Source organism: Primulina tabacum, chromosome 3 (genome assembly GCF_025594145.1).
Source record: "Primulina tabacum isolate GXHZ01 chromosome 3, ASM2559414v2, whole genome shotgun sequence".
NCBI classification, from domain to species: Eukaryota; Viridiplantae; Streptophyta; class Magnoliopsida; order Lamiales; family Gesneriaceae; genus Primulina; species Primulina tabacum.
Window position 1 is genome coordinate 11,574,472 of NC_134552.1, and position 27,999 is coordinate 11,602,470.

At 34.6% G+C, this 27,999-nt stretch overlaps 3 protein-coding genes and 1 pseudogene across 12 annotated transcripts; 2 read left to right on the forward strand and 2 right to left on the reverse strand.

Annotated features, from left to right (window-relative positions):
• Window positions 1-3,604: 3,604 nt before the first annotated feature.
• LOC142540312 (pentatricopeptide repeat-containing protein At3g60050-like) lies at window positions 3,605-6,427 on the forward strand. 2 transcript variants are annotated; one of them, XM_075646379.1, is made up of 2 exons: window positions 3,605-4,224; window positions 4,480-5,850. In XM_075646379.1, exons 1-2 carry the CDS (start codon window positions 3,940-3,942, stop codon window positions 5,431-5,433), a joined length of 1,239 nt encoding a protein of 412 aa, XP_075502494.1. In that variant the 5' UTR covers window positions 3,605-3,939; the 3' UTR covers window positions 5,434-5,850. The 2 variants fall into 2 exon arrangements, with proteins under 2 accessions (XP_075502494.1, XP_075502492.1); XM_075646377.1 differs by adding an exon at window positions 5,910-6,427 and having other exon boundaries at window positions 3,606-5,530.
• Window positions 6,321-13,058, reverse strand: LOC142540310 (mitogen-activated protein kinase kinase kinase YODA-like). 9 transcript variants are annotated; one of them, XM_075646371.1, is made up of 12 exons: window positions 12,823-13,058; window positions 11,636-12,188; window positions 10,750-11,487; window positions 10,470-10,557; window positions 10,278-10,340; window positions 9,767-9,927; window positions 9,605-9,680; window positions 9,453-9,479; window positions 9,224-9,331; window positions 8,821-9,138; window positions 7,137-7,237; window positions 6,324-7,048 (listed from the first exon to the last, which is right to left on the reverse strand). In XM_075646371.1, exons 2-12 carry the CDS (start codon window positions 12,181-12,183, stop codon window positions 6,589-6,591), a joined length of 2,688 nt encoding a protein of 895 aa, XP_075502486.1. In that variant the 5' UTR covers window positions 12,184-12,188; window positions 12,823-13,058; the 3' UTR covers window positions 6,324-6,588. The 9 variants fall into 9 exon arrangements, with proteins under 9 accessions (XP_075502490.1, XP_075502486.1, XP_075502484.1 ...); XM_075646369.1 differs by having other exon boundaries at window positions 9,427-9,486; window positions 11,636-12,214; XM_075646368.1 differs by having other exon boundaries at window positions 6,325-7,048; window positions 9,427-9,486.
• A 2,876-nt stretch (window positions 13,059-15,934) lies between these two features.
• LOC142540314 (uncharacterized) lies at window positions 15,935-19,171 on the reverse strand (annotated as a pseudogene).
• A 4,679-nt stretch (window positions 19,172-23,850) lies between these two features.
• LOC142540315 (sec-independent protein translocase protein TATB, chloroplastic-like) lies at window positions 23,851-27,047 on the forward strand. The gene is made up of 5 exons (XM_075646380.1): window positions 23,851-24,182; window positions 24,335-24,456; window positions 25,157-25,220; window positions 25,314-25,457; window positions 26,384-27,047. The coding sequence occupies exons 1-5, from the start codon at window positions 23,939-23,941 to the stop codon at window positions 26,782-26,784; spliced, it is 975 nt and encodes a 324-aa protein (XP_075502495.1). The 5' UTR covers window positions 23,851-23,938; the 3' UTR covers window positions 26,785-27,047.
• The last annotated feature ends 952 nt before the right edge of the window (window positions 27,048-27,999 follow it).

The window sequence follows — 27,999 nt, forward strand, 5'->3', positions numbered from 1 at the left end:
ACATTGCTGATGTTCATGCCATGCATATCGGGACGTGACATTTTAGTGGTATCAAAGCCGACCTCTCCTAGTACGGTGTGGTTCGATGACGAACCAAGCGGAAGCTGGTGGGCATGTGAGGCCCGGGACTGAAGAGGGCAGGGAGTGATCGCCGGTGCCATGAGGTTGCACGGAAAATGAGCGGCTTCTGGCAGACTCCTAGGTGGAGGGCAACATGAATAAACCGATCTTACACCGGAAGGAGAGGAATTCCAAAACTGTTCAGGTATGATACTGTAGAGTTGAAGATGACTTAAAAGATTTGATTGATACTACTCATATCAAGAATGTGCATATTTTTCGGTATCTCATCAATATAAGAACTCCAAAGTTGAGCGTGCTTGATTTGTGTCAATTTTGGGATGGGTGGCCCCCTAGAAAGTTTCCTAAGGTGCGTGTGAGTGATGACATAAGCATGCTGGAAAGACCCGTCTTGGTACAGTGAGTACAGTCAGTCGAATTTGGATGCGCTATAATATCTGTATAAATCTCATGATATCACTAGAAAAGTGTCGATATTATTAATATTATGATATACATATATGTGTTAGCACCAAACTTCGATAAAATAGAAAATGACCGAAATGCAAAAATGTCAAACCTAAATTTTATAATAATTGAATAATATGGAAATATGGCACCATTGAACATTTGTCTAGCCACTGGCAATCCCAGCGATTTTCAATTTAGTTTTTTTAATATTATATCTTATCTTATATTATATTATATTATTCAAAATAGAACGAATATAGATTCACAGCAATCCACATATAAAATACAGGATGACATGCATAATAAAATACGTATGAAATAAAATAGAAAATAGTGTTTGTAAATATTTAAAAAATTATTATAAATTTGTAAAATATGATAAATGAAAGTTCATAATAGAATTTTTAAACATTTGAAAAAACTATTTAAATAAAGTTCGATGTGCAAAAAAAATAAAAATGAATCTTTTAGTCAACAAAGCAGTTAATCATACCACGTGGCAGTTTTCTAGTCCGAAACTTCTTGTTCTGTGCTACTCTAGAAGAAAAAGAAACGTGGATTATTCCCCAAATCAATCAACGAGTGCTGGGACATCCTTAAAAAAGAGAGGTGATTTGGATGTATAACCAAAAATCAAGATTCCATTGATATGATATTTTATGGTTAGTGGACAAATTTTAAAAATTATATTAAATAAAATGAATTGTGTGTAATCATGAACTTTGAAAAAAAAAAAAAACAAGAATAAACGTTAGGTGTGAAATCTTGTGTTCAGCTCCCTCCCAAAAAAAAAAATGTGTGTTTAGCATAAAAGAGTCGATTCAATGTGTTATGACACAGAAGTTACGTAATATGATATTCTCTACTTTGAGTTTAACTATCCATGAATTTGTTTTTGAACTTTATTTAAAAGATTTCGTACTAATTGAGATATATTTCTTCTTACTAACTCATAATCTTTTATATATATATATATATATATATTTAATGTGGCACTTTGGTTGTATTATCAGTCGTCCTTTCTTTAAACGAAGTTCCACCATTATTCTCATGATTTAGACCTCCCCTCGAGCCTTGTTCGTCCTCCAATTGAGGTCACTAATCTTCACCGCGTTGGGGCACACGTCTTACATGAAATATCGGGAGCATCACCCACCTCGAGAGCTTATCAAAGATTTTTATCGGGAGCTCTCACCTCCTTCATTTAAGTATCATTATATCTCACTCACATGGCTCAATCTAGATCATGACTCTTATATCAATTATTATAACATATAAGTCGCATATCTTCACAATTGTATGATCTTGTCCATTTTGAGTCTAAGCTATCATGGATTTGATTTTGACTTTACCCAAAATGTTTCATACCAATAGAGATATCATTACATCTTACTAACTCATGACCTTCCTCTTGATCTTCTAATGTGAGACTTTGGTTGCATTCACAACACAATCCATTTTTTCTTAAAAAAAAATTGATTTTTCACTCTAATATTTTTAACAACCTCAATATTTGTTAGTACTTGAAACCCAAAAAAAATTTATTACAATGTGTGCTTTTAATCTAATATATAGTCATTATTACAGCAAAAAAACTATATCATAAAACTAGCTTATTACTCTTTAAATCAAGAGGTAGGAAATCTTACGTGCTAAATACAATACAAATTTTGTGTTTTAAATAATTATACCACATACAATTTTTAAAAAACAAAACATGAAAAAGTACATCAAAATCAAAATATATCAAAAATATTTGCTAAGAGTGTTTTAAAAATTTTATACGAATGGTGGATGTATTCAATAACGGGGTAATTTGGTGGGGGCCAAATTTATTATTCGAGAGACTTGTATTAATTAGCGACTTGTATTAATGTTGACAATAAAGTATAAATTTGCCGGATTAAGTCGGCAAATCCTAATACAACTCTCACTTAATCACTCGTTTTCTCCCTTTTCCCAAGTCATTATCATTGGCTATTTGGCATAGCACCGAATTAATCTAATTCATTATTTTTTTTAAAAAAGATATACTTTATTGTAAAATTTAATAATTTTTAGTAAAACTAATTAAAAACATATGCACAAAAAATATGCTAGATAAATTTACATGATTTATAAAGATTTTTTTTTACTAAACTCTTGTGAATAGGTTTTTAATAATGAAAACTTATTGTGTATATAATTTCTTCGATTATTTGAGATAACCCTTCATCGACATATAATTGTAGCACAACATATGAAATAATTCTTCAACCAATAACTTCGAGTTACATAAAATAATATATGATTAATTTTTAAATTCTATTTTTATTTTTTCAGTCGTATTATCCAATGTATGATATTCTTTTCTTGGGCTTGGGCTTGGGTTTGGGCTTGATTCGTGCTTCAAAACTCGGGCTTCACATGTTCCGTTCGTGATCTCTTTTCGCGGACTGATCTTTATACAAACTTAATTAATGGATAAATACGGACTGATTTTTATTTAAATATATATTTAAACTAAAAGCAGACACTTTTGATTTTGTAAAGGGAACTAATTCAAACCAAACCGGAAAGTTTGAAAAATAACTTTGATTATATATATTTGTTATTTATGAAATTTTCTCAATTTTTTAACAAAATGATCATCAAATATATAGGAAATAAAAAATGAGTAAAAATTGAGAAAGTTAAATTTCAAATTCATGGTAAATAAATGATCATATATATGAGGTGTTATGATGATATTTATTGCAAAATAATGAGAGAAAAACTTGTGTGAGACGGTCACACAGGTCGTATTTTGTTAGACGGATCTCTTATTTGGGTCATCCATGAAAAAATATTACTTTTTATGCTAAGAGTATTATTTTTTATTGTGAATATCGGTAAGGTTGACCCGTCTCACAGATAAAGATTCGTGAGATCGTCTCAAAAAAAACCAACTCGACCAATGATTGAGGAGATGAAAAGAATTGATCAAGATTTGAATTTTAAAATATATATCCATAATTTTCCTCCTTTTTTTAACAATCTTAATTTGTGTCGGTACTTGGCTTGATGTAGTATAATATTTAAAAATTAAGGATTTGGTATGAATATATTTCAGACGAGGCGTGTGCCCCTTCTGAAATTCTTGAAGCCCTTGATTTATAAATCCCTGAACTCTAAAACCCTGAGCAAATATGACGAATCGACTGTGTCTGCTTCTCATTGAAGGATAAACGTAACGAATTTCAAATCCATCAATGAATTTTCTTGTTTCTCATGCTTCCGGTTAATGGGAGGTTTTCGATTTATCGAAATGCGCTTAGTCTACATTTCTGTGCTTGAGCGTAGAATTGATTTGTGGGTTTGTTTGCATTTCTGGGTGTCGACGACTTGCTGGTGTAATGGGCGTTTTTCAATTTTTTAGTCACTACGGCTATGCGCGCTGTTGCTCTTTTCGCTCCCATAATTATCAAGGGATTTGCTTGTTTTCTTGAGTTTTCTCGTGCTTTATGTAGTCGAACAATTGATGGCCACGATATTGAAAACGGGTTCAAAGGCGTTGAGGATTTTCTTCGTGAAAATTGGAAAAGTTCGAGTTTTGAGTCCAATGTGGAAGACCCCGGTGGTTTTCCTGATACTACTGGTTCTTCGGGAGACATAGGTGATTCTGAGGGCTACAATTATCAAATGTCTTGTGCCAAACAGAATTTTATTAATGAGGTGAGGAATGATGCTCTGAGGATTCTTGAAATTCTTCACCAAGATGGTCCGGGATTTGATGCAAAACCGGTGTTAAATGATTTAGGAATTAGGGTTTCAGGTCTTCTTGTGAGAGAAGTTCTTTTTGGTATCTTAAAGACTATAAATTATGCGAACAGAAATAGGCGTGCCAAGCTTGGTTACAAGTTCTTTGTGTGGTCTGGTGAACAAGATAATTACAGACATACAGTTAATGGTTATCACATTATGATGCAGATCTTTTCAAAGTCTGAAGAATTCAAGGCAGTGTGGAGATTGGTTGACGAGATGATTGAGAAAGGGTATCCTACTACCGCACGTACTTTCAACATATTAATATGTGCCTGTGGTGAGGTTGCATTAGCTAGAAAAGTTGTGGAGAGGTTCATTAAGTCAAAGACGTTTAATTATAGACCATTTAAACATTCTTTCAATGCGATTCTGCACTCTCTTTTGACACAAAATCAGTACAGACTGATAGAATGGGTGTATCAGCAGATGTCAGTTGAAGGCCATTCTCCAGATGTGTTAACTTATAATATCATCATGTGTGCCAAGTTTCGGTTGGGAAAGCTGGATCAGTTTCACAGATTACTAGAAGAAATGGGCAGAAATGGGTTTTCTCCCGATTTTCATACATTTAATCTCCTTCTACATGTTCTTGGTAAAGGGGACAAACCAATAGCAGCACTGAAGCTTCTGAATCACATGAGAGAAGTTGGTGTGGATCCAAGTGTTCTTCACTTCACGACATTGATAGATGGGCTCAGTCGGGCTGGAAATTTGGATGCCTGCCTTTATTTCTTTGATGAAATGATGAAGCATGGTTGTATGCCTGATGTAGTCACTTACACCGTCATGATAACGGGGTATGTCGTGGCTGGTGAGCTTGATAAGGCTCGGAAAATGTTTGATCAGATGTTTGAAAAGGGGCAATTACCTAATATATTCACTTACAACTCGATGATTCGTGGGCTTTGTATGGTTGGTAAGTTTGACGAGGCTTGGTTGATGTTGAAAGAAATGGGATCAAAAGGCTGTAATCCGAATTTTCTTGTGTACACTAGGATGTTGAGTTACCTTTGGAATGCACGAAAAATGGATGAAGCTCAAGAAGTGTTGAAACATATGGTGGAAACGGGGGACTATGTTCATCTACTTGGGAAAATCAAGAGATACAGAAGATGTTAGCTGCTAAGCATATGGAGTTCCTAATTACAAGTGATCTAGTGTAACATGTTGGCAAAAATGTGCTCAAACATGTAGCCGTTCGTCTTCAGAAGCTGATGTAAGTTTAGCAAACCATAATTTTGATAGTTTTTTCCAAATGATATACATACCGTGCTCGCGTTTTGATAATAAATAATATTTAAAAGAATCACTTCGTTTATGGAAAATCTTTGTGTTGCTTTTTGTAATTCCTGTCAAGTTTCCCTGCCCTGCCATCAACCGAGTATTGGCTCTGCCTCCATTTGTTGTCGACTACTACCCTTCTCATTATTTCTGAAATTCGAATATAATTACCATATGAAGGCTTCTCTAAAAGGAATGTATGTCAATTGGATTTTGGATGCAATAAATGCTTTGCAGTTGTTTAAATCAAACATGATCTGATTTTTCACGCTGCTATCCGATAATTTTCTGCCAAAAAAACTTGCCTATGATAGTTTCCCATAGGGGTATCAAGAGGCAACAGAGACGGGCTATTACAATGGTGTGTCTAAATTCCAGTTCTAATTAAACCTGAGGGCGGCCCATATGCCTTCTATCGCCGCATGCACTACAGCAGATGAGGACAATATTTTCCCGGGAGTCATTGGGTTAAAGCAAAAAAAAAAAAATGCCGTTCTAGTCCCTCGCCATTCCTCAGTGAGCCGTATCTACATTGATATTTGTCATTACCTGGAGGGGTACACCAGTGTGGCATAGGTTGGTTTAGTCTAAGGCGAGGCTGGTGTTGTGGCCAAGAAGAACTTATGGATTTTAGACATGGCAGTTATATTTTTTTCCCCCGATTCCGACCATATTTCTAATACCTGTCACGAAAGGTTTAATAATATTTCAATGTTATATTGGTCTACAATTAATACCAAAGATTTAGCAAAGGGTTAACTTTACAATCAAAGCTATCAACCCCATGTAAATAAATATTTTCGTTTGTATTCATGTCAAAATAAACCTAAACTACTTAAATTTGTGAGAGTGGGACGTCTGGCAGAACGAAGCTCCGGGAACTCTTCCTCCGAGAGCTTGAGACGGCTGAGCAATGTCTAAAATGTGCACACAAAATCGAGCCTCGGCGAATTAGGCCTATCATGAATCGGATTAATACAGTATGGGACAGAGTTAAATCCCAGTAGTACGGTGACATGCTGGTGAAGAGGAAGGATTGAAATCAAGAGGTGGATTCAGCTTAACGGGCTCCCTTAGAAGCTGCTGAGCCACACGATCGGCCAATACTGATTGCCCATTGTAAAATTCTCCATTGCCTTCCCTTCCAAACTGCTTTTTAGAGAGATCATTATCAAATGCTGTCGATTCTTGAAATGCATTAGATTCTGCATATACCCCTCTCAGAATATCCGGATCCCAGTAAGAGGGGCGCTTTGGGTCGTTGTAAAAACCCTCTTGATGCGGGATGGGCCCGATACCGCCAGTTAGGGGAGTGGAGGAACCAGATGTAAAGGGGCTAGATAAGGGCGAAGGTGACATTCTCCCATTCATGTGTTGGGGGGATCTTGGATGTAGAAGAGGACTCCCAACTGGAGACACGGGGTACGATATGTTCCCTGGAGAATAGGAATCACTGTTGAATGACAAGAAAAGAATCAGAGAACGAGTGAGACTTTCAAAACTACCTTAATATCACAGTTACACAAACACCACACATTTACCAAGACCTCGAATGAAAATTGGATTTTGATATTCTGGAGGAGTGGATGGCAAGTCTCTCCATGTCCGATTGCAGAAGACTTCTCACAGGAACAATTATGCCCTGCAGAAGATTCATTGAACATGTTTTATCTCTGATATATACACGGAGAGCGAGCGAACTTCAAATGAAAAGCATGGTTACTGTTTCGATTTTCGAAAGCTTTAAAGAGGGTGTATTCAATCTAAACTTTTAATGACTTTTATGGAATTTTAAAAACTAGAGGTATTCAATCTAAACTTTTAATGACTCTATATATGTTTAGTGGTATTGAACATGGATTTGGTAGAGTTTTAAAAAGTCATGTGGTATTCAAACTTGACTTTTTAAAACTCTCCAGAAAGTCAAGAGGTATCCAAAAAATCCATAGATTTTCAAGGATTCTTATTTTATTATTCATGTACAAACCTTGAAGCCTTATGTACAATTACAAAAAATCTAAAATATTCTTCCACCTATATCAAAGATTTTGATGGACTTTCTTTTTTGAAAAATACGCTATCTCTCTTCTATCTCAAGCCATCTCTAGGGTTCTTCACTCTCTCAAACAAATTTCTTCTATTCAAAGGTATATGGTCATTCTTGAACTTATTATATTGTCAATATTTATGTGTAAAAATAGATGAATTGTTGTTTTTTTCTTGAATCATTATGATTATTGTATTTCATAAATTTTCTTTTATCTCATAAAAACGATGAATGATCTGACATGTGATGAATTGTGTTTTTTCTTGAATCATTATGATTATTGTATACCAAAGGAGTGTCGATTTGAAATTCATCACATCGACGTGATTACTTGACGTAAATGAACTTGTTCGGTAACACAATTCAAAGCATCATGTTTGGTATATTTTAATCACGGTTCAAAATATTCAAGATGGCCCCTCCATTTCCATATACGACCCAAACAGAGCTTGTATTGGCTTGTGCCGGATTACACAATTTTCTTCGAAGGGATTGTCGATGTGATGAATTTCAAATTGAACCAGATAATGAAGCTCAATTGTCTTCATCGGCACAAGTTTATGGAGATGACAACTTCGACCAGTTATTTGATACTCAAGAACAACAACGAGCAAGAGCTAATGCATGGAGGGATACCATAGTCAATGGAATGTGGAGCGATGTTGATCAAATTGTCAATAATGATTAGATTTTTTTTATTGTAAAAGTCTACTTATTATTTTGATTGTTCATTTTAATAAAATTTTATTATGAACTTATAAAAATATTGTTCATTAGTATGTTGAATTGACATAAAGAATTGAAATTTTGATTTCAATAAATTGGATAGTTCATTTGTCGTTTTTCACAAATTAAATTTATTTAACCTTTAAGTAAGTAAAATTCATTTATATTTTCATAAAAAAAAATTAAAATTGAATAGGTTATACATGTCCAATAATTATTTAAAAGAAATTAATAAAAAAATAAATCACAATTATAAAAGTTAACAAAAGTCTACAAAAATCTTGAAAAAAGTCTATGAAATATGTTTTACAATTCCATGAGATTCTATAAAAGTCAATCAAAATCCATCAACTCCACAAAAGTCCACCTTTTAAAAAAAGTCATTAAAAGTTTATATTGAATACACCCCCCTTAAAGAAAAAAACAGCAAAATTATAACTCAATTTGCTCACCTGAAATATGAAATTAGACAGCATTTTGCGGGCGCACGCGCGCGCGCACACATGAATATATACATATTTGCCCCAGATAAAGTAGTGTACCGTGGATTTTACAACATTTGTCCCCGCAGGATACTCGGAAGCAGTTGTTATTTCTTTTGCTGGAACAGCACCTTCCACAAAAGAATGCTCCAAAAGCTGAGAAGCTGTGGGCCGATCCAGGGGATTCCGCTGCAAACAGAGCCTCACAAAAGCTTTGCCTTCTTCTGAGAGGTGAACAGGAATTGTTGGAAGTTCTTTGCTATTTCCAATCTTGAACATGGCTGCCACCTTTAATCACAAAAGACCCAATATGTACAAATAAACAAGAATGAAAATCAAGTCCTGAAATTAGAGTCCAAATTGTTTCACAAACCCCTTCGTACTGGCTCCAAGGTGGTTTGGAAGTAGCCATTTCCAAGACTGTGCATCCAAGACTCCATATATCAACAGCTAGGTTACACGAGTTAGAATTCCTTATAACCTAAGCACAGAATAAAGAAGAACATAGTTATGCGGCTGGAAAGCAAGCATAAGAAACTTTAGGTGAGGTGAGAGATGAGGATAGAAATACCTAACCTCAGGTGCCATCCAATAAGGGCTACCTTTAAAAGATAACGGACAGGATTGCCCTGCGATCTGTAAATAATTTACCATATGAAGGCAAGCGAATAATCCTGACTCTTCTTTCCAATGTACAAAAATTATTTGAAATGTAAAAATTTGACTATACTTCAAAGAAGATATTAAAACTCACATGCTTTGCCATGCCAAAGTCTGCCAACTTAACTCGGCCACTTGGGTCCACAAGTATATTCGCCCCTTTGATATCCCTAAGATAGATACTTTTATAAGGAATTCATATCCACGCCAACATCGCAAGCACAAAACCAGTCCAACCAACGTTGATCAGATTTACCTGTGCAACGTATTTTTGGCATGTAAATAGGCAAGCCCCGACAGAATTTGTTGAGTATAACTGCGAATAGCTGATTCTCCTAACTTTCCATAATCTTGCAGAATTTTACGTATAGAACCCCCAGATACATATTCCAAATATATATATAATCTATCATCCACCTGACCAGGGACAAAGAATAAAACATCAATGGAAGTTCAAGAGAAACGACACCATGTAAAATTTGTGAGTGGTCCATACAAGTTACCATGAATTGCATGATCATAGACAAGTTTCTTTCGATAAGAGATACATGTTGGTAACAATTTATCCACAAACTTTATGATTTGCATAAAAAAAATTAAAAATGTGTATAAATGCTCTTAACAAAGTAATTTTCGGCATTTAATTGCTGAATAAAGTGCAAAGCACATTATCAAACTAAGTTCACTGATGGATATTTAGAAAGTTTACACAATAAAAGACCCATTATAGAAGGCATCCGAATAAGTATAGCAGGAAAGTGACCGACCGATTCGGATCCATAATACTGCACAATATTAGGATGACTTAAGCGGCTCAGCAGCATTATCTCCTGCAAGAAACAGTAATGATTCCATGAATTTCCTCATACACATGATAGGGAAAAAATCGGCTGAAGATTTTCTTCAGAAACGACATGAAAAATTAAGCCTCAAATCATTCTAATCGCCGAAGTACTCACCTGTCCTAACTGCTTCGCACTTTCCTTTGATTTTGCATCATCAGCAAATAATGTTACTTCCTTCATGGCACACATTCCACCAGTTTCACTAAAACCCAAAGAACAGAACCCATAAAATCATGAAAGGAATTCAAGACAATTGAGTCAAATACGCGCGCGCGCACTGAAACAATTTCGAAAACAAATGAACAAAGAGGGAAGATACAAAGGAAACAATCACGTAATGGAAAACAAGAATAAACGAAAAACACAAGGGCATGCAATAATAATAGTTTCTCACCTATTAAAACCAACATAAACATGTCCAAAGGTGCCTCGACCAAGCAACTTCCCTTTTTTCCATCGTGGACCAGAGGTTGTAGGATTCTCTGCTCTTCCTGGACTACGTGGTACTGATGGTGACGTTACAGCTGAACTCGGGTGAGAGAAAGGCGAGGAATTGGAAATTAATAGGGGAGGAAGGGGGAGGGGATGACTTTGTTGTTTTGCATCATCGAGCCAATTATTCTGTGATTCTGAGTTTCCTCCTCCAGCTCTAGGATGGAGCGGCGTTACAGCGCCACTATGAATTCTTGAACTGGGGCCAGGACTTGTCCTTCTAGGACTAGGATTAGGTGAATATTCAGGGCTTCCTCTACTGGGCTGCCAAAATAATTGGCCCGACGTATCTCCTCCCATTGAAGTATGCCCAGAGGTCTGACCGGAGCCTGGACTTGAGCATTGACCAGATCCAAGAAAGGGAATATCTGGATAAAGCTTTCCAGCGGGGAAAGCAGATCTTGTAACCTGCTCATAGCCAAAAGCTCTCATTGGACTTCTGGAGGGACTAGACATTGAGCTATCTGGAGCACTGCAAAAAGCACCATGAGGTGGAACCTGCAAGTTCAGCACTTGAGTGTTCAAAGGTCGTCTTCTAGAAGGTGGAGAGAAGGCATTTTTGTTGTTGAAGACATTCACTGGAAATGGTGTCTCTTTAGAGATTATTGGAACCACGGGGGACTGATCCTTGACAACAATGCTTTATCAAAACAATAAGAGAAAAGAAGGCCTGATGTTAGTAAGTCGGGAACAAAACCTTCTATATTGAAAGTCCAAATTATACAACCACGTTTTTGAAAAAAAACAAATAAATATCCTTCCCCACATTACTTTAGAGGACCGCTCACCTAGAAGGACCAATAGCAGCGGTTCCACCCCTAGAATCATGGTCAGATGCCATAAGGCTACACTGATGCGAACCAACTGGTTCATCACTCTCAAAGGAACATTCACTGGAGATTGAAGCGACAACCAGTTCACCATCGAAATCTGATGGTTCCAGCCAATCCCGGCCACATTCAGGCCTCGAGAGTGGCGGAAATGATAATGGTTTAGAGCCCTTTTCTGATTTTTGCTTTTCCTTTTCGCTCGTTCTAGCATCAGTATGATTCACATTTGCAGGACCTGGCAACGGAAGTGTTTGGGCCAGAGGCCTTTCGGCAAAACTTTGACAACGTGCTACATGTTTGGAAGGTGACGGAGACCTTGAATCGGCTCTTGACTGAGACCCTCTCTCTGAAACTGTATCACTTGACCGTCTTCTAGATCCTCGCGATATGCCGGTTGATTTACTGTCAGGACTCCTAAATTTCCTTTGTATCGTGTCGATAAATCTTTCTTTGATTTCTTTCTTTTTTGGTTCTTTCGACGACGACTTCCCCCACCAAGAAGGCATGTTTTCTGAAACATAAGATCACAAAGCAAGACTGTATTCTTAATAACAAAACAGCTCATGACAAAAAAAAAAAACCAATTCAAATATCATGCAAGTGCGTGTTGCCCCGAAACTTCTTCCAGAGTTGGAATCTTAATAAAGGTAACAGGAAGTGAAAATTTTCAATGTCACATCAACATAACGAGGGGAAATGTTTATCCGAATTACAACCTAAAGAAATGAACAGGTCGGTAGATTGAACAACCACAGCTAGTTATTTTACAAGATCCTTCTTGCTATTTTTCCATCCTCCTCTTCTTAAAAATCAGTACAGCGGCCATGTCTGTCCTTTCATTTCCAATTCAATATTTCAGAATAAATATCAGCCAAATGAACAATAATGTGAAGCTAAATAGAACAAGAGATAATTTTTAGCACAGCAACACAAATATAGCAAAAATATTATTATCGTTTCTACTTAGCTTTCAACTATTAATCAACAAAACACTTCTGATCTCCATAATCAAGGCGTCCACAAAAAAATCGATTTCTACTACCCAAAATCACAGTTTAAATTTCACTACAGATTCACAAGTACAAAACAAAATTTCAAGTAACTAATTAACTGTCATCAATCACGCTGACACCAAATAAACTTACTCAAAATCTCAGCTTCTCACAGTCACATCCCACGAACAAGATAAAGCTCACTCTCTCTTCATATTCCGTCAAACCCGTGCCTTCGATTTTTCGAAATCCCCAAAATCCCACATGACTAAAGACTACGCCCAGAAAATGTAAGCGCGTGATGTTCGTGGATTGAGACGTTTCGATGAGAGCGCGTTAGGAGAGAAACCGGTGAGAGTTCTGAGAGAGAGAGAGAGATACAGAGTTGTCTCTGCCTAGGATGAATATTTTATTTAAATGTAATTATTTGAATTTAAATATATAAATTTTATATAAATAATAGTGTGTAAATAAAATAAAATATAAATATTAATTTTTTAAATGAAATATTATTATCATAATAAGAGAAATCTGATTTAATGTAATTTCAAATAATAAATTATCATATTGTCAATCTATTTTCAGCTGCATAATTAAAAAGAAAATTGATAGCCATGATGATTTATGGTTAACTTTTTCGTACGGACTGTACTTTATTATTTTATTTTTCAATTGATGGAAAAAATTACGTTTGATAAATAAAAGTCGGAACTCGACCACGCACCACCATATAATTTATTTTTTTTTTAAATGTTTAATATTTTTATTTTAAAATAGTAGTTTTTCATAATATACCAATAAAAAGTTTAACTTTAGCATGTATAATTGATAAAACTTACCCTGAATTATAATATTTTCATTCTATTTCTAAATTTAAATTGTTTATTTTCCATTTAATCTATTATTATTAATTGAATTTCAATCACAACATAAAAATACAATATTAATATATCATATAAGTAATTATTAATGATTGCTTGTTTCCTTCACCGTTGGCTTTCTTTATTTTTATAGATTGATTTATTTAATAAATCTATTAAAAATGATAAATCTATTATATATAATTATATGTTTTGTAATTAATTTGTTTATATGAAATATGTAATTAATTTGTTTATATGAAATATGTGTTTATAATTTTGAGAAAATTCGAAATGAGTTTTCCTGAAATATCTTTTTGACTAATTGATTTTATGTATGTTTTCTTGAATGCAAACTTTCAATATTTTGTTATAAATTATATTTATTTATTGGTTGTATTTAGATTAGTATTTTTGAAATGGAACAATAATTTAAAAATAAAATATCCGAAAATTCGATGAAGGGAATAAAAATCTAAAATTAAAATAGCAGGAAATTCACGAATTTGAAATTATACGTGTCATGTAATCACTTGAAATTGTTTTAAAATGTATATAAAACTGTAAGGAATGAGACAATGAAATTTAAAACATATAACTAAAATACGAGTTATTTTATGCTAAATCGAGTGTGTTTTATTTTGCATCATATTTCAATATCATTAAATCATGCGAGTATTTTATATTTTTATGGAAGTTATATATATGTTAATGATATATAGACTTAATTTTTTCCCTTCAATCCTCTCATATATCTAATTTTTCAATCACTCAACCAAATAATACAAAATATTTAATATTATCATATATTATAAATATTTATATTTTTCATTCGAATTAAATTAATTATTAAAAATTATAATAAATAATAATAATAATAATAAACTTATATAGGTGGAGCATCTGTGCTTACGTGGACGAGCGTCCGCGTTGTAAGTCCACGTGGATAATCCGTGCTTCGGATTAAAGTAATTTTGTAAAATTATTTTTTTTGAATTATTTTTGAAATATTTTTTTATTTTTAACTTAATTATAAAAAAACATGATATGCAAACCGCATTAATCAAATAAATATTTTAACAAGCATTTAACGTTTACACAAGCTATTTGATTATATCAAATCGTTTTCGCCGTGCTCGAATGGATTGATTTGAGAGCTTATATGTAAAAAAAATATTTCAAATACATTCAAAATATATAAATGTCATTTCAAATTCATCCCTTAAACATCTTTCAAAATCAAATCTACTCTCATGCTTCAAATTCATCAATTGAAACGTAATATATATTATAATTTGGCTAGGGCCGACTAAGGTCACTTTTGAATATCACCTATTATTTGGTTTCTTTAATGAAATTTAAGATCATCGTTAATATTCGGAGCATTCTTTTAATAGTCGTGCTCTATGTACAATGAAAGTTACGTATTGGGTTATAAAATGTATTTGAAATGAAAAAATATCCTAAATTCATTTTTGAAGGAGTTTTTTAAAATAAAATACAAAGAATCGTTTCAAATGTATTTTATAACTTAATTTATAATTTTTATTATATATATAAAATTTTGGTTTTTTAAATTGAATTCTGGAATAAGATCTGTTACGATGAATTACGAGTAAAAGCATGTTAATAGGCACATTGTTCAATAACGTAGCCGTCAGTCAATAACACCATCGATTTATTGGTTTCTACCAAATTTTTTGAATAATTTTTATTGAAAACTATAATTTTCAATGCCCCATTAGTCATTTCCCCTTCTTTAGCAGTATTCTTCCACATTCACTTTCATATGTACATGAAATGCAATATGGCTGGCTGCTAACTACCGTAGGTTCAAAGAATTATAAAAGTCTGATTGACAATAAATAGAGATTATTGTAAATGGAATATGCATGTGCTTGCGCCTGGCAGTCATTGAATAGCTAACATTTTAACCAGAATTTTTTTTCTTTTAGATACAAAATATTATGATAACTTTCATTATTATAATTGTTTGTGTATGATTTTTTTAAAAAAATTCTACAAATATGTGGTTATTGCTTTAGGAGAGTACAAGAACAGGCGGCATATGCAGAACTGGTATCGGCCTACTAGCATGAAGTCTGCTATGGAACAATGTTGGTGTTATGTACTCATATTACTCAGCATCAGACTGCAGATTTATTTGATGTTACCCTATCTATCTCAAGTATAGATCCAATCGTCAAAAAATGATCGCATCCGTAATTTCACATGGAATAATGTATTTCATCACTTGAAAAATGATCTCTTTTTTATCTATCCTTGAAGGATTACCCCAAGAATATCATCGAAGCTATCAAGAGATCGATATCCTATTAGAATCAAGATTCATGTGAAATGAGTTAGTTTCGGACAGAATCAAATCTACAAATGACATTCTTTCAAAGACCATACAGTCTACAGACATACGGAGCTAGTTGTACCCTGTCTTGTTCCTCACACTTTTAACAGGAGGCTTTTAACAGTGTTGGCACATGATAACTCAATATGTTTTTTTTATTACATTAACGTTATTTAACAGAATAGAACCCCGTTAACAATACAAGTCCTCATGGTATCTATATTTAGTAGTAATGCTGAATAGTGACAAAAAAATCTCATACAAAACACTATTATCCAGTATGGTCATGAGTTCAGAGAAATCTTTCTCCTGTACAAATCCATGTGCACTTCACCGACAAACAAGCTTTGGTTCCCTGATTTCTAAAGTTTCAATCTTTATGTCTAGATATAGTTACGTGTTTAGCGTTAACTGACTCCAGATTGCAGCATTGGGAAGAAAGTCCAGTTGTTTTGAGGGCTGGATTCCTTTTTCAAAGCTTTATCATTTGTCCACCACTCACAGTCGATGATGGATTTCTCCGAGACTTGTCCCTTTGCATTGTTGAAGTTGAAATCTTTGCTTGAACCAAGAGAGATTGTACGATACTTTTGATGACAGCCATCTCCTTCCATATCAATAGCCATTGGGCTACTTTCATTCTTTGTTGAAGATGTTGCCTCTGGTGGGATTCTTGATGGGATTATACACGAATTAGGGACTGTTTCCTTCACAATACAAGTGGGTATATCTTCACCGTTTAGTTCGAAAGACACTCTGTGATCGACAGTTCCATCATTCGGTGATTCCCGGTTAGAGTTAGCTAATGAGACTACTTCAGAAATTTGGTTCTCTAAAAGGTTACTGTCCCGAGATGGGGGTTCTCCACCATTAGGTGTCAGGGTTCCAGAATCGAGCATCGATGGCCCGCTGTTTGGTGTCAAAGTTCCAGAGCCTAGTCTTGACCCCCAGCCATTGGGAGTTATTGATCCAGAACCGAATCTGGAACCCCATTTACGGTTAGAAAAGTGTTCGTAGCCTATAAACTTGGGAGCTTCCCCAATTCGCAATTCAACGGTTCGCACGTTTATCAGGTAAAGGCGAAGACGTTCCAGAATTAGAAATAGTCGAGCCTGGTGATTTTACATGACCACCAGGGCTTCCAGGGTATGGGTAGGGTATATACTCGTACTGGGACAATGGGTATTTCAGATTCATCCCACTACATCTCTTGTTTCGAGCAAGAGATGACGACAAAAGCTGAGCAAATGGGACTTCTGGTGAGGAAGGTGTTGTCATTTGAACAGATTCCGGAGGTGGGGTAAATGAAGCAGTAGAAGGCTCAGTTGTGAAGGTAGAAAACAATGGAGGCGAAACTAATCCAGTCTCGTCAGCGTAAGGACCGGTTGTGAAAATGGGCGCTGTCCTTCCTGGTGAGTAGGCATGAACAGAAAGTACACCTACAGGTGATTGAGTGGCAGAGGAAGGATTGGATCGAAGAAAATATGCAGGAGAAGAGGGAGGGGCAATGAATGGAAGCATAATAGTGGCAGGATGATTCGAATTCTCAGTGACCGGAGCTATAATTCTCTGTGAAGTTGGTTCCGACAAAATGACAGCATGGCCAATTCGTTTGCTGTTCTTGTGAGAACCAAAACACCAGTAGAGACTCCACCAACTTCCCCATCTTTTCTTCTACGAGTGAACAAAAACAAGGCAATAATTATAGTATTATACTCCAAACACGAAACAAGATAGATAAACGATCAAATTAATCAAATCTATAAGGTTAAGTTACTCCCATAACAGCAACCCTGTGGAAAAATAAACGAGTCATACAAAAAGGATAAAGCATTCCAAGATCCACCGAACCTTAGTCCTCCAGAATTACACTATCCAAAACTTTTAAACACTTGTAAAATACACCTATTCTTACACACTCTTTGTGAGTGGGTTATACAAGGATTCATCCATTCCAACAGACATTGGATTGGCTGAAAATTTCTTTTAATAGGTGTCCTTCAGGCCAATTTTTCATACACCGAGGGCTCTGATATCCAGGGCGTAAAATGGATCGAATTGAAATGTAAAAATAGTACTCTTTCTCCAAACCACCTAATCCATTATAATCCTATTTACATATCCTTCGATTTTCTCTCTTTATTTGTTTAGTAAAGAAAAAATTACCCTGTTGGAGTAAGACTAAATTGAAGCATTTGCACCGTTGTAAAGTTCCAAATATTTAGTATTGCCACAACCCTTCAGTCCTATATCATACATAATCTGCATTTCTCTCTCAGATATTATGGAGAAAACTCCGATCCTAGAATTTGACATAAAAGGCTTCTCATTTCAAAGGATCTGACAACAAGATTTGAAGGATCCAACCAAAAGCAGGCCGATTACGAAAGGTTTAACCAGACTTTTTTCAAGAAATGGAATCATTCAAGACCAGGCCAAATTAGGGTCAGACAGAAAATGCGGTATCCTTGATTCAAAATCTCATAAATAAAATCATTTAAGTGTCAAAACATACATCAGATCAGCGCATGAAGTCAAAAGGGAATCTGGGAAAATCTGGAATCTAATATTTTTGACAAAATTGAAATAGTTTTCTAGAATTTTTATTCTTTGCAAGAGCAGTAAGAGATTATGAACGAGGGAATATACATAGTTCAAACCTTTCATGTACTACACTAAAAAATCATTGTAGCTCAAAAGTTGTATCATTTAAGTCTTGAGGTTGAAATGTGGAATTTTTTTATCTTTCTCCGAATTAACTTTATTGAATGATAACCCAACCAATGATTTATGTAGACTTAACAGCACAACTTCATGAGTCAAAACTCAATCATAACCACTTTCCTGAAGCATAATAAAATAACATTAATAAAGAACAAACCATCAAAACTCAATCTTTATTCCTCTTTGATCCAAACCCATTCCCAATCCATCAACAGAATTTCAAACAGAACACACAATTCTTGAAAGGAAAATCCCAACACCCATCTACATCAGGAAACTTTTCAAACGAAATCAATCGATACACACCTGCACCGTAGAAGGTTGAACTCTGCTTTCAGCAGTAACTATGGCCGTTGCTGCAGCATTCACTGTTTCCACGGTGTCCCGAACGCTGCTCATGGCGATCTTACGTCGGATTCCAGCTGTTCAACGTCGGAATTGGATGTATTTCCCGGTGGCTTTGGAGAGAAGTCAATCAACGAAAACTACACGGAAGAGCACATGGCATATTTCAGGACGCTGAGACAGACACAAACAAATCGTGAAATGTCTTTATAAATGTTTCCTCAGATATCATTTCACTCATAATTTTTGTTAGATTATTATTTTTTACTCAATTTATTAAAAATTATTATTTTTATAAAAGAAAATTTATCAGATTACTCCAATTGTTTTTAATTTAACATATTCATATATTCATAAGTAAATATATTATTCTCTTAATTATTAACTGATTGATTATAATCTGTCATACTATTTTATTAAGTTTGAGACACTTAGAGTAACTAATTTTGGTGTCATAGTCTGTTTTAGTATTATATATATTAATAAAATGTTAAAATTTTAATGCAAGTTATATGTAGTTCAGTGGATAGAATAATTGTTTCTTGGGATTTAGGTTATATGTTCAATTCTTCTTGAAGTCATTTTTTATTTTTTAAACTTTAATGCAAGTTATATGTAGTTCAGTGGATAGAATAATTGTTTTTTAGGATTTAGGTTATATGTTCAATTCTTCTTGAAGTCATTTTTTATTTTTTTATTTTTCCATTTATTTTTAATTTATATATCAAAATTACAATGTGTTCTATCGCTATTTCTTACAATTATATTTTGATCATCATTTAAATATAAATAAAATGAATTATAAAAAAAATTATACAAGCAAATAACGTGCGTGTCGATATATTAGTATATATAAGATTAGAGATTGGTTCTCTGTAGCTATTATTTTGGGATTATATGCAGAATGGTGGGGTCGCAATCATGACGAAACAGGCTTTGTATAATTACTTACAAAGAGGGGGATTTATGTTTTTAATAGATGATGTTGGGTTTAAAATGCAATTAGCTAAATTACTGGAAACTCCAATCATTCCGTCGATCGGCATTTTACAGCTCCCCGCAGGGCAAGAGTAGATCGACTAATAATGGCAAAACTGACGCCAGGTGGAGGTGTTGTGCGCCTTTAATGTGGTGTACGTTTGGGGTTGTGTGCGCCCACACTCCCAAATTAACTCCATGTCACGTGACCTTCGTGAGTTTGGTTGGGAATTAGGGCCAAAGGCCAACTCATTTTGTGACCCAACCCAAGTTACCTACTGCCACTTTTCTCTACATAATAAATAAAATATTTTATTATATTCTTTTACATATATTTGATTCGATATCCTTATTTTATGATAATGATATTAAGTATATTTTCTGTGAGATAATTTCAAGGAATTTTATTTATAAGATAGATCAATCGTGTTCATATTTATAATAAAAATAAAAAAAATTCACTCAAATAAAATATATGTATCACAGAATTAACACGTGAGACCGTCTCACATGAGTTTTTGCGTATGATATTATATCTAATTTCTTATACCATATGTAATGAATAATTAAGATTTTGAATCTATTATTAATTAAGTAATCGGGTTGATGAAGAGGATAATTTTTGGGATGAAATTCTTTGTTCGCAAATAGTTGATTCTTATATTATATAATAATAATTGGATTACATTTTTTTACTTTTGATCATTATTATGTATTTGAAGTAGGGCAAAAATTTGTGTGAGACGGTCTCATGGGTCGTATTCGTGAGACGGATCTCTTATTTGGGTCATCCATGAAAAAGTATTACTTTTTATGCTAAGAGTATTACTTTTTATTGTGAATATGGGTAGAGTTGACCCGTCTCATATATTAAGATCCGTGAGACGGTCTCACATGAGATCCACTCTTGAATTAGTGAGGGCATACACGTGCGATGAGTCATTTTTACCCCTCGTGCGATAGAAAATGACACTTTTTCCAAATTCTTTCCCCATGTGATATTAACTACATGCTTTTTTGCACGGGTGGTTCCCTCTAAAACATTATCCTTTCCTTTCTTTGACAATGATATCTCAACCCCCAATATCTAATTCACATCTCCCTTTTACTAATTTTTTGTTATTACATTTTTTTTGAAAAAAACTCATTTTTTAACAAAATAATGTTATATAGTGTTAGATTTTTCAAGTCAATTTGAATTAAGTTTTTTAGAGTTGTATATATAAATTTAGACAATTTTTTTTTGGGCTAACTTTTGAAGTGGAGTTGGACACAATTATATGATCTTAACATATAATTAGAGTCATGTTTGATATTTAGTCTTATACTACCCTAATAGGCAACCTGCTAATGTACAATAAATTTCATGTTTTGATTGTTCATTCTTTGGCATGAGAGAATGTGTCAGATGTCTCACATCGGTTGAATTAAGTTCTTGTTGTATATATGAATTTTGGCAATCCTCTCTCTATGAGCTAGTTTGGAGGTCAAATTATGATCAAGTCTATGATATTAACGTGGCATTAGAGCACGTCTCATCGTTATGTGTTGGACCGTCCTATGAGTCACCCACTAATACCTTTTAAATTTTACGTTCCAATTGTTTATTTCGGAGCATGAGTGTGAGTGTTAGATATCCTACATCGATCGAATTAAATTTTTTAGAGTTGTATATATGAATATCAACAATCATCCTCATTAAAACTAGCTTTCGAGGATGGAGTTAAACAAATGTATATGATCTCGACCACTTCAAAACAAAAACAAAACAAAAAATAGTAGTCTCCATTATTTTGATGTTATGTTGAGCAATGTAAATCATAATCAACAAACTTATCAAAGTAATAAAATAAAAACATCGTGTGTGGTTTCTAAATAGATTCTTATATGGATCTACTTTTAATTGTTTTATAATTATAATGTTTTCAGGAAAAATAAAAAATGATAATTAAAACATAATAGAGTAAATATTTTATGAAACGGTATCACGAATACAGTCTCGCGTATATTTATTCATGAGACGACCAACTTTGATCATATTTATAATAAAAAATAATACTTCTGACATAAAAGTCAATAATTTATAATGAATGACTCAAATAAAATATCAGTCTTATAAAATTAACACGTGAGACCGTCTCAAATGAGTTTTTGTGAACCTGTATCTTATAAAATCCATCACCTCTTCATGTAAGAAGACCTACTTTACTTTTTATCTTCCACCTTTTAAAAACTTTCTACATAGCTGTCATAAGAAAGCCTCTTTTTCAATAACTATAACTACCTTTACCATAGTCTTTTTATGTTAAAACTTTTTAATTGACTACATTGTTGAATCAAACTTCAAAATTATCTCGCCATGATCAACCCTTTTACACTCCCATCTTTCAACAACGTTCTCTCTCTCTCTCTCTCTCTCACATATTATACTAACTAGTGGCTCCTAACAAAGGGGATCTTTGGCCTACTGACAAAGACAAAGTACTAAATTCTCGCGGTATTGAGTTCAAATGTCACTTAATTAGATAATTTTACTGTTACAAACTAGTTAAAACAGTTTTTTGAGTAGGATGATTCTGGTAATCTATTATTGAAACTTTGATATTTTTTTTAATAAACGAAATATTTTTTGATGATTTTAGTTGTTTGTTATGGAGATAGGAAAAGAGGTGGGAAAAGTGGGATTGGAAAAATTGGGTCCTACCAAGAATTGCTTCTCATGGATTTATCACAAACTTACATTCATATGGGTTGGGGGGGGGGGGGGGGGGGGGTTTCTTAGTATGCTTTGTGGTCCAACTTCACCATAGCTTAACCAGCATATCACATGCTCAAGTAGGTGGTGGTTGATACCCGCAATTAAACTTTTGATAATATTACCTTATTTTATTCCCCTCACCCCATTTTCAATCATGCAAACTTAATCAAATCCAACCATATTAATTAATGCATTATTATAGAGGAAATTCTTAAATCGAAACTTGGTTATGTCAATTGTATGCTAATAAAGAACAAGTCTTTCTTGTATTAGTATCACAATACTCGAAATCAGTCCAAATCAAATGTAAAATAGATAACGCATTTGGCTCGAACGAAAGCAAATCTTGAACTTTGAAGAATCAAAATTGGGTTTAAAAAAAACTCAAATTATAGTGCGATTTGGAAGCCTGCAATCATAGATGGAGAGATCAGTATATATCTTCATTGACCAAAATCATAGGAGAGCAGAGAGCTTCCGAAGTTTAGTAGTTAAGGTAACTTAGTGAGATAGAGATGGACTAAGAGATTCATGTGCTAAATGAGCCTAGGGGTGTAAATGAACTGAATACGTTCACGAACTTTTCGAGTCGGTTCGAATAATATTTGGTTCGAATTCGAAATTATCGAATTCGAGCCGAACTCGAACATGTTCGAATATTTTTCGAATCGAATTCGAGCTAAAATTATATTGTTCGATTGTTCACGAACTGTTCGCGAACTTTAGCATTATATTTAAAAAATAAATAAAATATTATTATACATATATATATATATATAATATATTATATATAATATTATAATATATAATATATATAATATTATTCGAGTTCGAATCGAATTCGAACTCGAGCCTCAGTTCGAATCGAAAATAATAAAAGTTCGAGTTTCGAATCGAGCTTCGAATATGTTAATTCGAATTCGAGCTCGAGATCGAATACTGAAAATTTCATAAAACTCGATTCGATTCGATTCATTTACAGCCCCAAACGAGCCTCGAGTCCACGGTGCTAGGCATCTTCGGCCCTTCAGCCACCTTTTAGGCCTATGGATTTGGTAATGGGCCCATAGTTTCCAAGGAGAATGATGTTTTCTTCATGGAGCCCATAGTGTACAAATGATGTATGTATGTAGTATATACTCGAATTGAAACTCATTTTTCACCTGCTTATGTGTGATATAATCATTGATATGGTGGCTGAAACTTCTCATGGACTAGTTTCTTGAATCAGCCCAATCGGAAATGACCTCGACCATGGCCGTGGCATTTTCGACCAATCCATCGTCTTTGTTGCATTCTTCTTCATCATCCGCTACCGGTGCCAAAATCGTTCTTTGTGCCTCGTCGTATTCTGCAACTTCGGTACCTAAAAATGCAATCTTTCAGCCGGCTAAATATATCCATCAACTGGGTTTTACTGTTTTTCCCCAGTGGAATGGGCTCAAGCATCTGGGCGTTTCAATGTCGCGGTATTATGTGAAAACAGGTATTTTTCTTGTATTCTATTGTGCTGTTTTTTGTTGGATTTGTGAAGTTGAATATCGTACTTTCTATGAGGGACATTTTGTGGCGTTGATGTGAATTTTTCAGATTTGTAACCAAGATTCTTTCTTTTGTATCTTTTAACGTGGTTTGCAGAAAAGAAGGTGAAAGTTAAAGCTAAAGGAGTGTATGCTTCTTTGTTTGGAGTTGGGGCTCCAGAGGCTCTGGTTATTGGGGTGGTGGCTTTGTTGGTTTTTGGGCCCAAAGGTCTAGCTGAGGTTAACTACCGCATTTCTACCTTCGTCGTTTCCTGTTTTGAGAAAAAATTTGTGGGATTGTCTTTCATGTTGAGCCTAACATGCTAGTGAAAACGATAAGTCTTACTTTCCACGAAATTTTTTTCATTCAGCAACTCTAGATGTTGTATTGGATGTTATTTACTCAGATGAATGGAAACTGTAGTTTGTTCTTATTAGTAACGTGGTAGTATTCAATTTTCCATGGGAATGTTACGGAGTCTTTGGTCCTAAGTGAAGTCCTTCAAGAAGAATAGTTCCTCCTCACCAAAGCGGCACTGTTTTTGGTTATTATCATTGTTTCTGAATGAAAATGATGTGAAAAGTTGGAGATGTTGTATAGATACTAGTCACATTAATTTTCCTTGCTCAAGATTTGATCCCGTGTCTATTTCAATACTGTCACCCATGAACACCGTTCTGTTTGAGTGTATAATTTTATATGTATTACAGTCTGTATTATAAACTCAAGTTTAAGCTTGCAGTGAGTATGATTTGTATTTACAAATTCAAACTTCCTATACATGATGCAGATTTTGTTGTAGATGAGCCCGGAAACTACACTCCCACCACACTCTTGGTAGAATTGTTTTGTTTTATAAGCCATTCTTGATTTGGTAAGATTAAAAAATTGGCAGAAAACTGAGACAGGAACTCTTAAAGTTTCTTTTTGTTACAACAGGTTGCTCGTAATCTGGGTAAAACTCTTCGTGCATTCCAACCTACAATTAGAGAACTTCAGGCAAGTCTACATGTTTTGTTTACTGTTCAAGCGTAAAAATGGTTTTTGTTACTTTTATCACTAGTCATTTTTTATTTTTCATTTTTCTTGAAGGAAGTTTCGAGGGAATTCAAGAGTACCCTTGAACGAGAGATTGGTCTCGATGAAACAGACAATCAAGTGCCAAGACCTTCTACGTCTAACACCACCAAGCCTTTGACAAAGGATAGCACAGAGGATTCAGGGGCGAATGTTGAATCCAGTGAGTTTCATCTATCTTTTTAACTATTCTAATATTTTTTGCTACAGATTCACGGGGTTGCTTCACATTTGAACATCATTTTCTTGCAAAAAGATTAAAAAAATAAAGATTGTTTGATTCTAGATTGGAAAAGTAGAAGTTTACTGATAGATGGTCTGAAATGAATATCCTATATTCCAATACACACAATATTTTTTGAAGACTTTGGTGACTAATCTTCATCAAGAAGCTGGTTTTCTATTTTGCAAATTTTATTCATTGATGGTCAATGCGTCAAAACTATATTCTGTAGTTTCAGAGACAGAAGTTGGCTAAACTAAAATTCAAAATATTGAGGAGCAAATTTATATTTGTTCTGTATACAACATAATATTGAAATTGATCGGAAAAGGTTTGTGTTTTTTGGGTTGGGGTGGCAACAGTTCTTGCCAGCCACCTTGACACCATCACTTCTACCTAACAACCGGTAAAATTCAGCACTTATGGGTTTGTAACAGATGGTTAAAAAAAATTGCATATTGCTCCTAGAAATATATTTTATCGGACTTAAAAACTGAAGGATGAATCAACGGGCTGCTAATTTTCTATACACGCTAATATTGTGTGCCTTGTGATGCCTTGATGTTATTGCAACTTCTTTGAGAACAGGAGGCTTACCTGAAGTATATTTTATGCACATCAGTTCAGAAATGTCACTTGATTGATTCAGAGGTTCTTTTTTTCATATATCCATAACAAGATCGTTTTCTAAGGTTGTGTCTAGATTGAAGGATTTTCTACGTATTTCAAACCATTGTTACTCCCCGCATCATTTTGACTGAGCATCAGGTCTTAGGTAAATATTTCCAAAGCGGCGATTTTGAGTGGATGACCTATCTGTCATTGATTAAACTCAAAATGGTGGATTAATAATAAAAAAATTGCAGATGGTGTTCCATCTGACAGTGTGGAAGAGTCGAAAGTGGACTCCTCGATGATCACAGCAGAAAAGCTGACTGGAGTTCTTGCTCAACTGCAGAAAGAGCAGGCAGAAGAAGCAGAGAGAGCTCGTATTCAATCCGAATCCCAAGCATTGAACGCTACTCAGTATGGTATTTCAGATACGATTGATGTAGATTTTCAAAGAACTTCAGACGCGCCTCAAGAAGAAGCAGAGAGATCCCGTATTCAATTCGAATCCCAAGCATTGGACGCTACTCAATATGGTTCTTCAGATATAGCTAATGTAGATTTTCAAAAAACATTAGACGCGCCTCAAGAAGAAGCTTCTTCAGAGACAATTCCCGCTCAAAATCCGAAGGCCGACGATCTCCAAGAAGTCCCTTGAGCTGTGCCGTCTAGCCCTTCTCCTGCAAATACCAAAAGCAAGGCATGAAATTTCAGAATGACGATTTTTCAAACGTTATCTAGAACTTGTAGCATGCCTTGGGCGATAATGAGTTAAGTGTTTTTGTCTTTGATTGTGTGGTAAGCAAGAGAGTTTTGTCATTTGACGGTAGTCTGAGAGTGAGGAATTGTTAATTTACTCGTGTTTCTGTTTCAGGATTGATCTTGATGCAAGAATTGTCACGCGTATACAATATTTATGCAGCAGCTCTGTTGTATTAGTTTACGTTCGCATGCTTTTTGAAACTTGAAAAGGTTAAATATGTAAACAAAGTTATTGATTGAAATTGCTCAAGTTTATCACGATGATAACACTGATCGAAAATGATTGTAGTTCTTTATCCACGTTCACCAGAAATCTTGAAGAGGTAAACTTCTTGGAGATGAGCAGAGTTGTGCTCGATTTCCTATCAGTGTGAAACTTTAATTTTTATCTAATATGAAACACAGAAAGAATGTCGAGTGAGAAACTAAATGGTCAGTCTTGGTTTTAAACCCAATTAGATCATAATGTAGATTAGATTAAAATGGATAATACGTATAAAGTTGGTCACAATTTGTGGCATGCAATAAATACTACCAAACCGCCACCACAATTACCTGCACACTGCCAGCAGCGGCTTTGCAAATTCAAGATCCCGTTGTAAGGCAGCAGTTCCTTAAACTTCGACTTCCCTGCTCCGCCGTCTCCACCTCTTCCGCCGCCGCGGCCACCATCTCTACTCCTTCCATATCGTCGTCAGACACCACTCTAAACACACCATCCTCATCAACTTTATCCAATTTCCCTGCCAACTGATAAAACTCCTCCAAGACAGCAGCAAGTCGATTTCTCCACAATTCCGTCAAAACCATCGCCGCCTTTGTAAATTATCAGTTTATGGTTATAGTAAAACGCCAAGTACGGAAGATCGAAAGTGACCAGCTGGCATTCTTTTCTTCCTATCAGCTTCTTGGGCTTCACATTTCCCGCGCTGATGCCAACTTTCTTCTCCTCCGCAAATTCACCAGCCATTTTCTAAAATCAATTATTCATGCACACATTGCATGTATTTTGTGTTATATTTAAAAGCTAATACATTGGAAGCAGTGGCAGAGCCACATTCATATGTAACCGGGCTGGTCCAATATTTTTTTAAAAAATTTTATATATAAA

Coding starts and splice junctions, on each gene's coding strand:
- LOC142540312 (XM_075646377.1), top strand. CDS start 3,940: ATGCGCGCTGTTGCTCTTTTCGCTCCCATAATTATCAAGGGATTTGCT.
- LOC142540310 (XM_075646369.1), bottom strand. CDS start 12,183: ATGCCTTCTTGGTGGGGGAAGTCGTCGTCGAAAGAACCAAAAAAGAAA. Junction 10,341..10,469: donor GTGCGAAGCAGTTAGGACAG/GTGAGTACTTCG, acceptor TGTTTCTTGCAG/GAGATAATGCTGCTGAGCCG. Junction 9,139..9,223: donor CTTGGAGCCAGTACGAAGGG/GTTTGTGAAACA, acceptor TTGTGATTAAAG/GTGGCAGCCATGTTCAAGAT.
- LOC142540315 (XM_075646380.1), top strand. CDS start 23,939: ATGACCTCGACCATGGCCGTGGCATTTTCGACCAATCCATCGTCTTTG. Junction 24,457..25,156: donor GGCCCAAAGGTCTAGCTGAG/GTTAACTACCGC, acceptor TTGTTACAACAG/GTTGCTCGTAATCTGGGTAA. Junction 25,221..25,313: donor AATTAGAGAACTTCAGGCAA/GTCTACATGTTT, acceptor TCTTGAAGGAAG/TTTCGAGGGAATTCAAGAGT.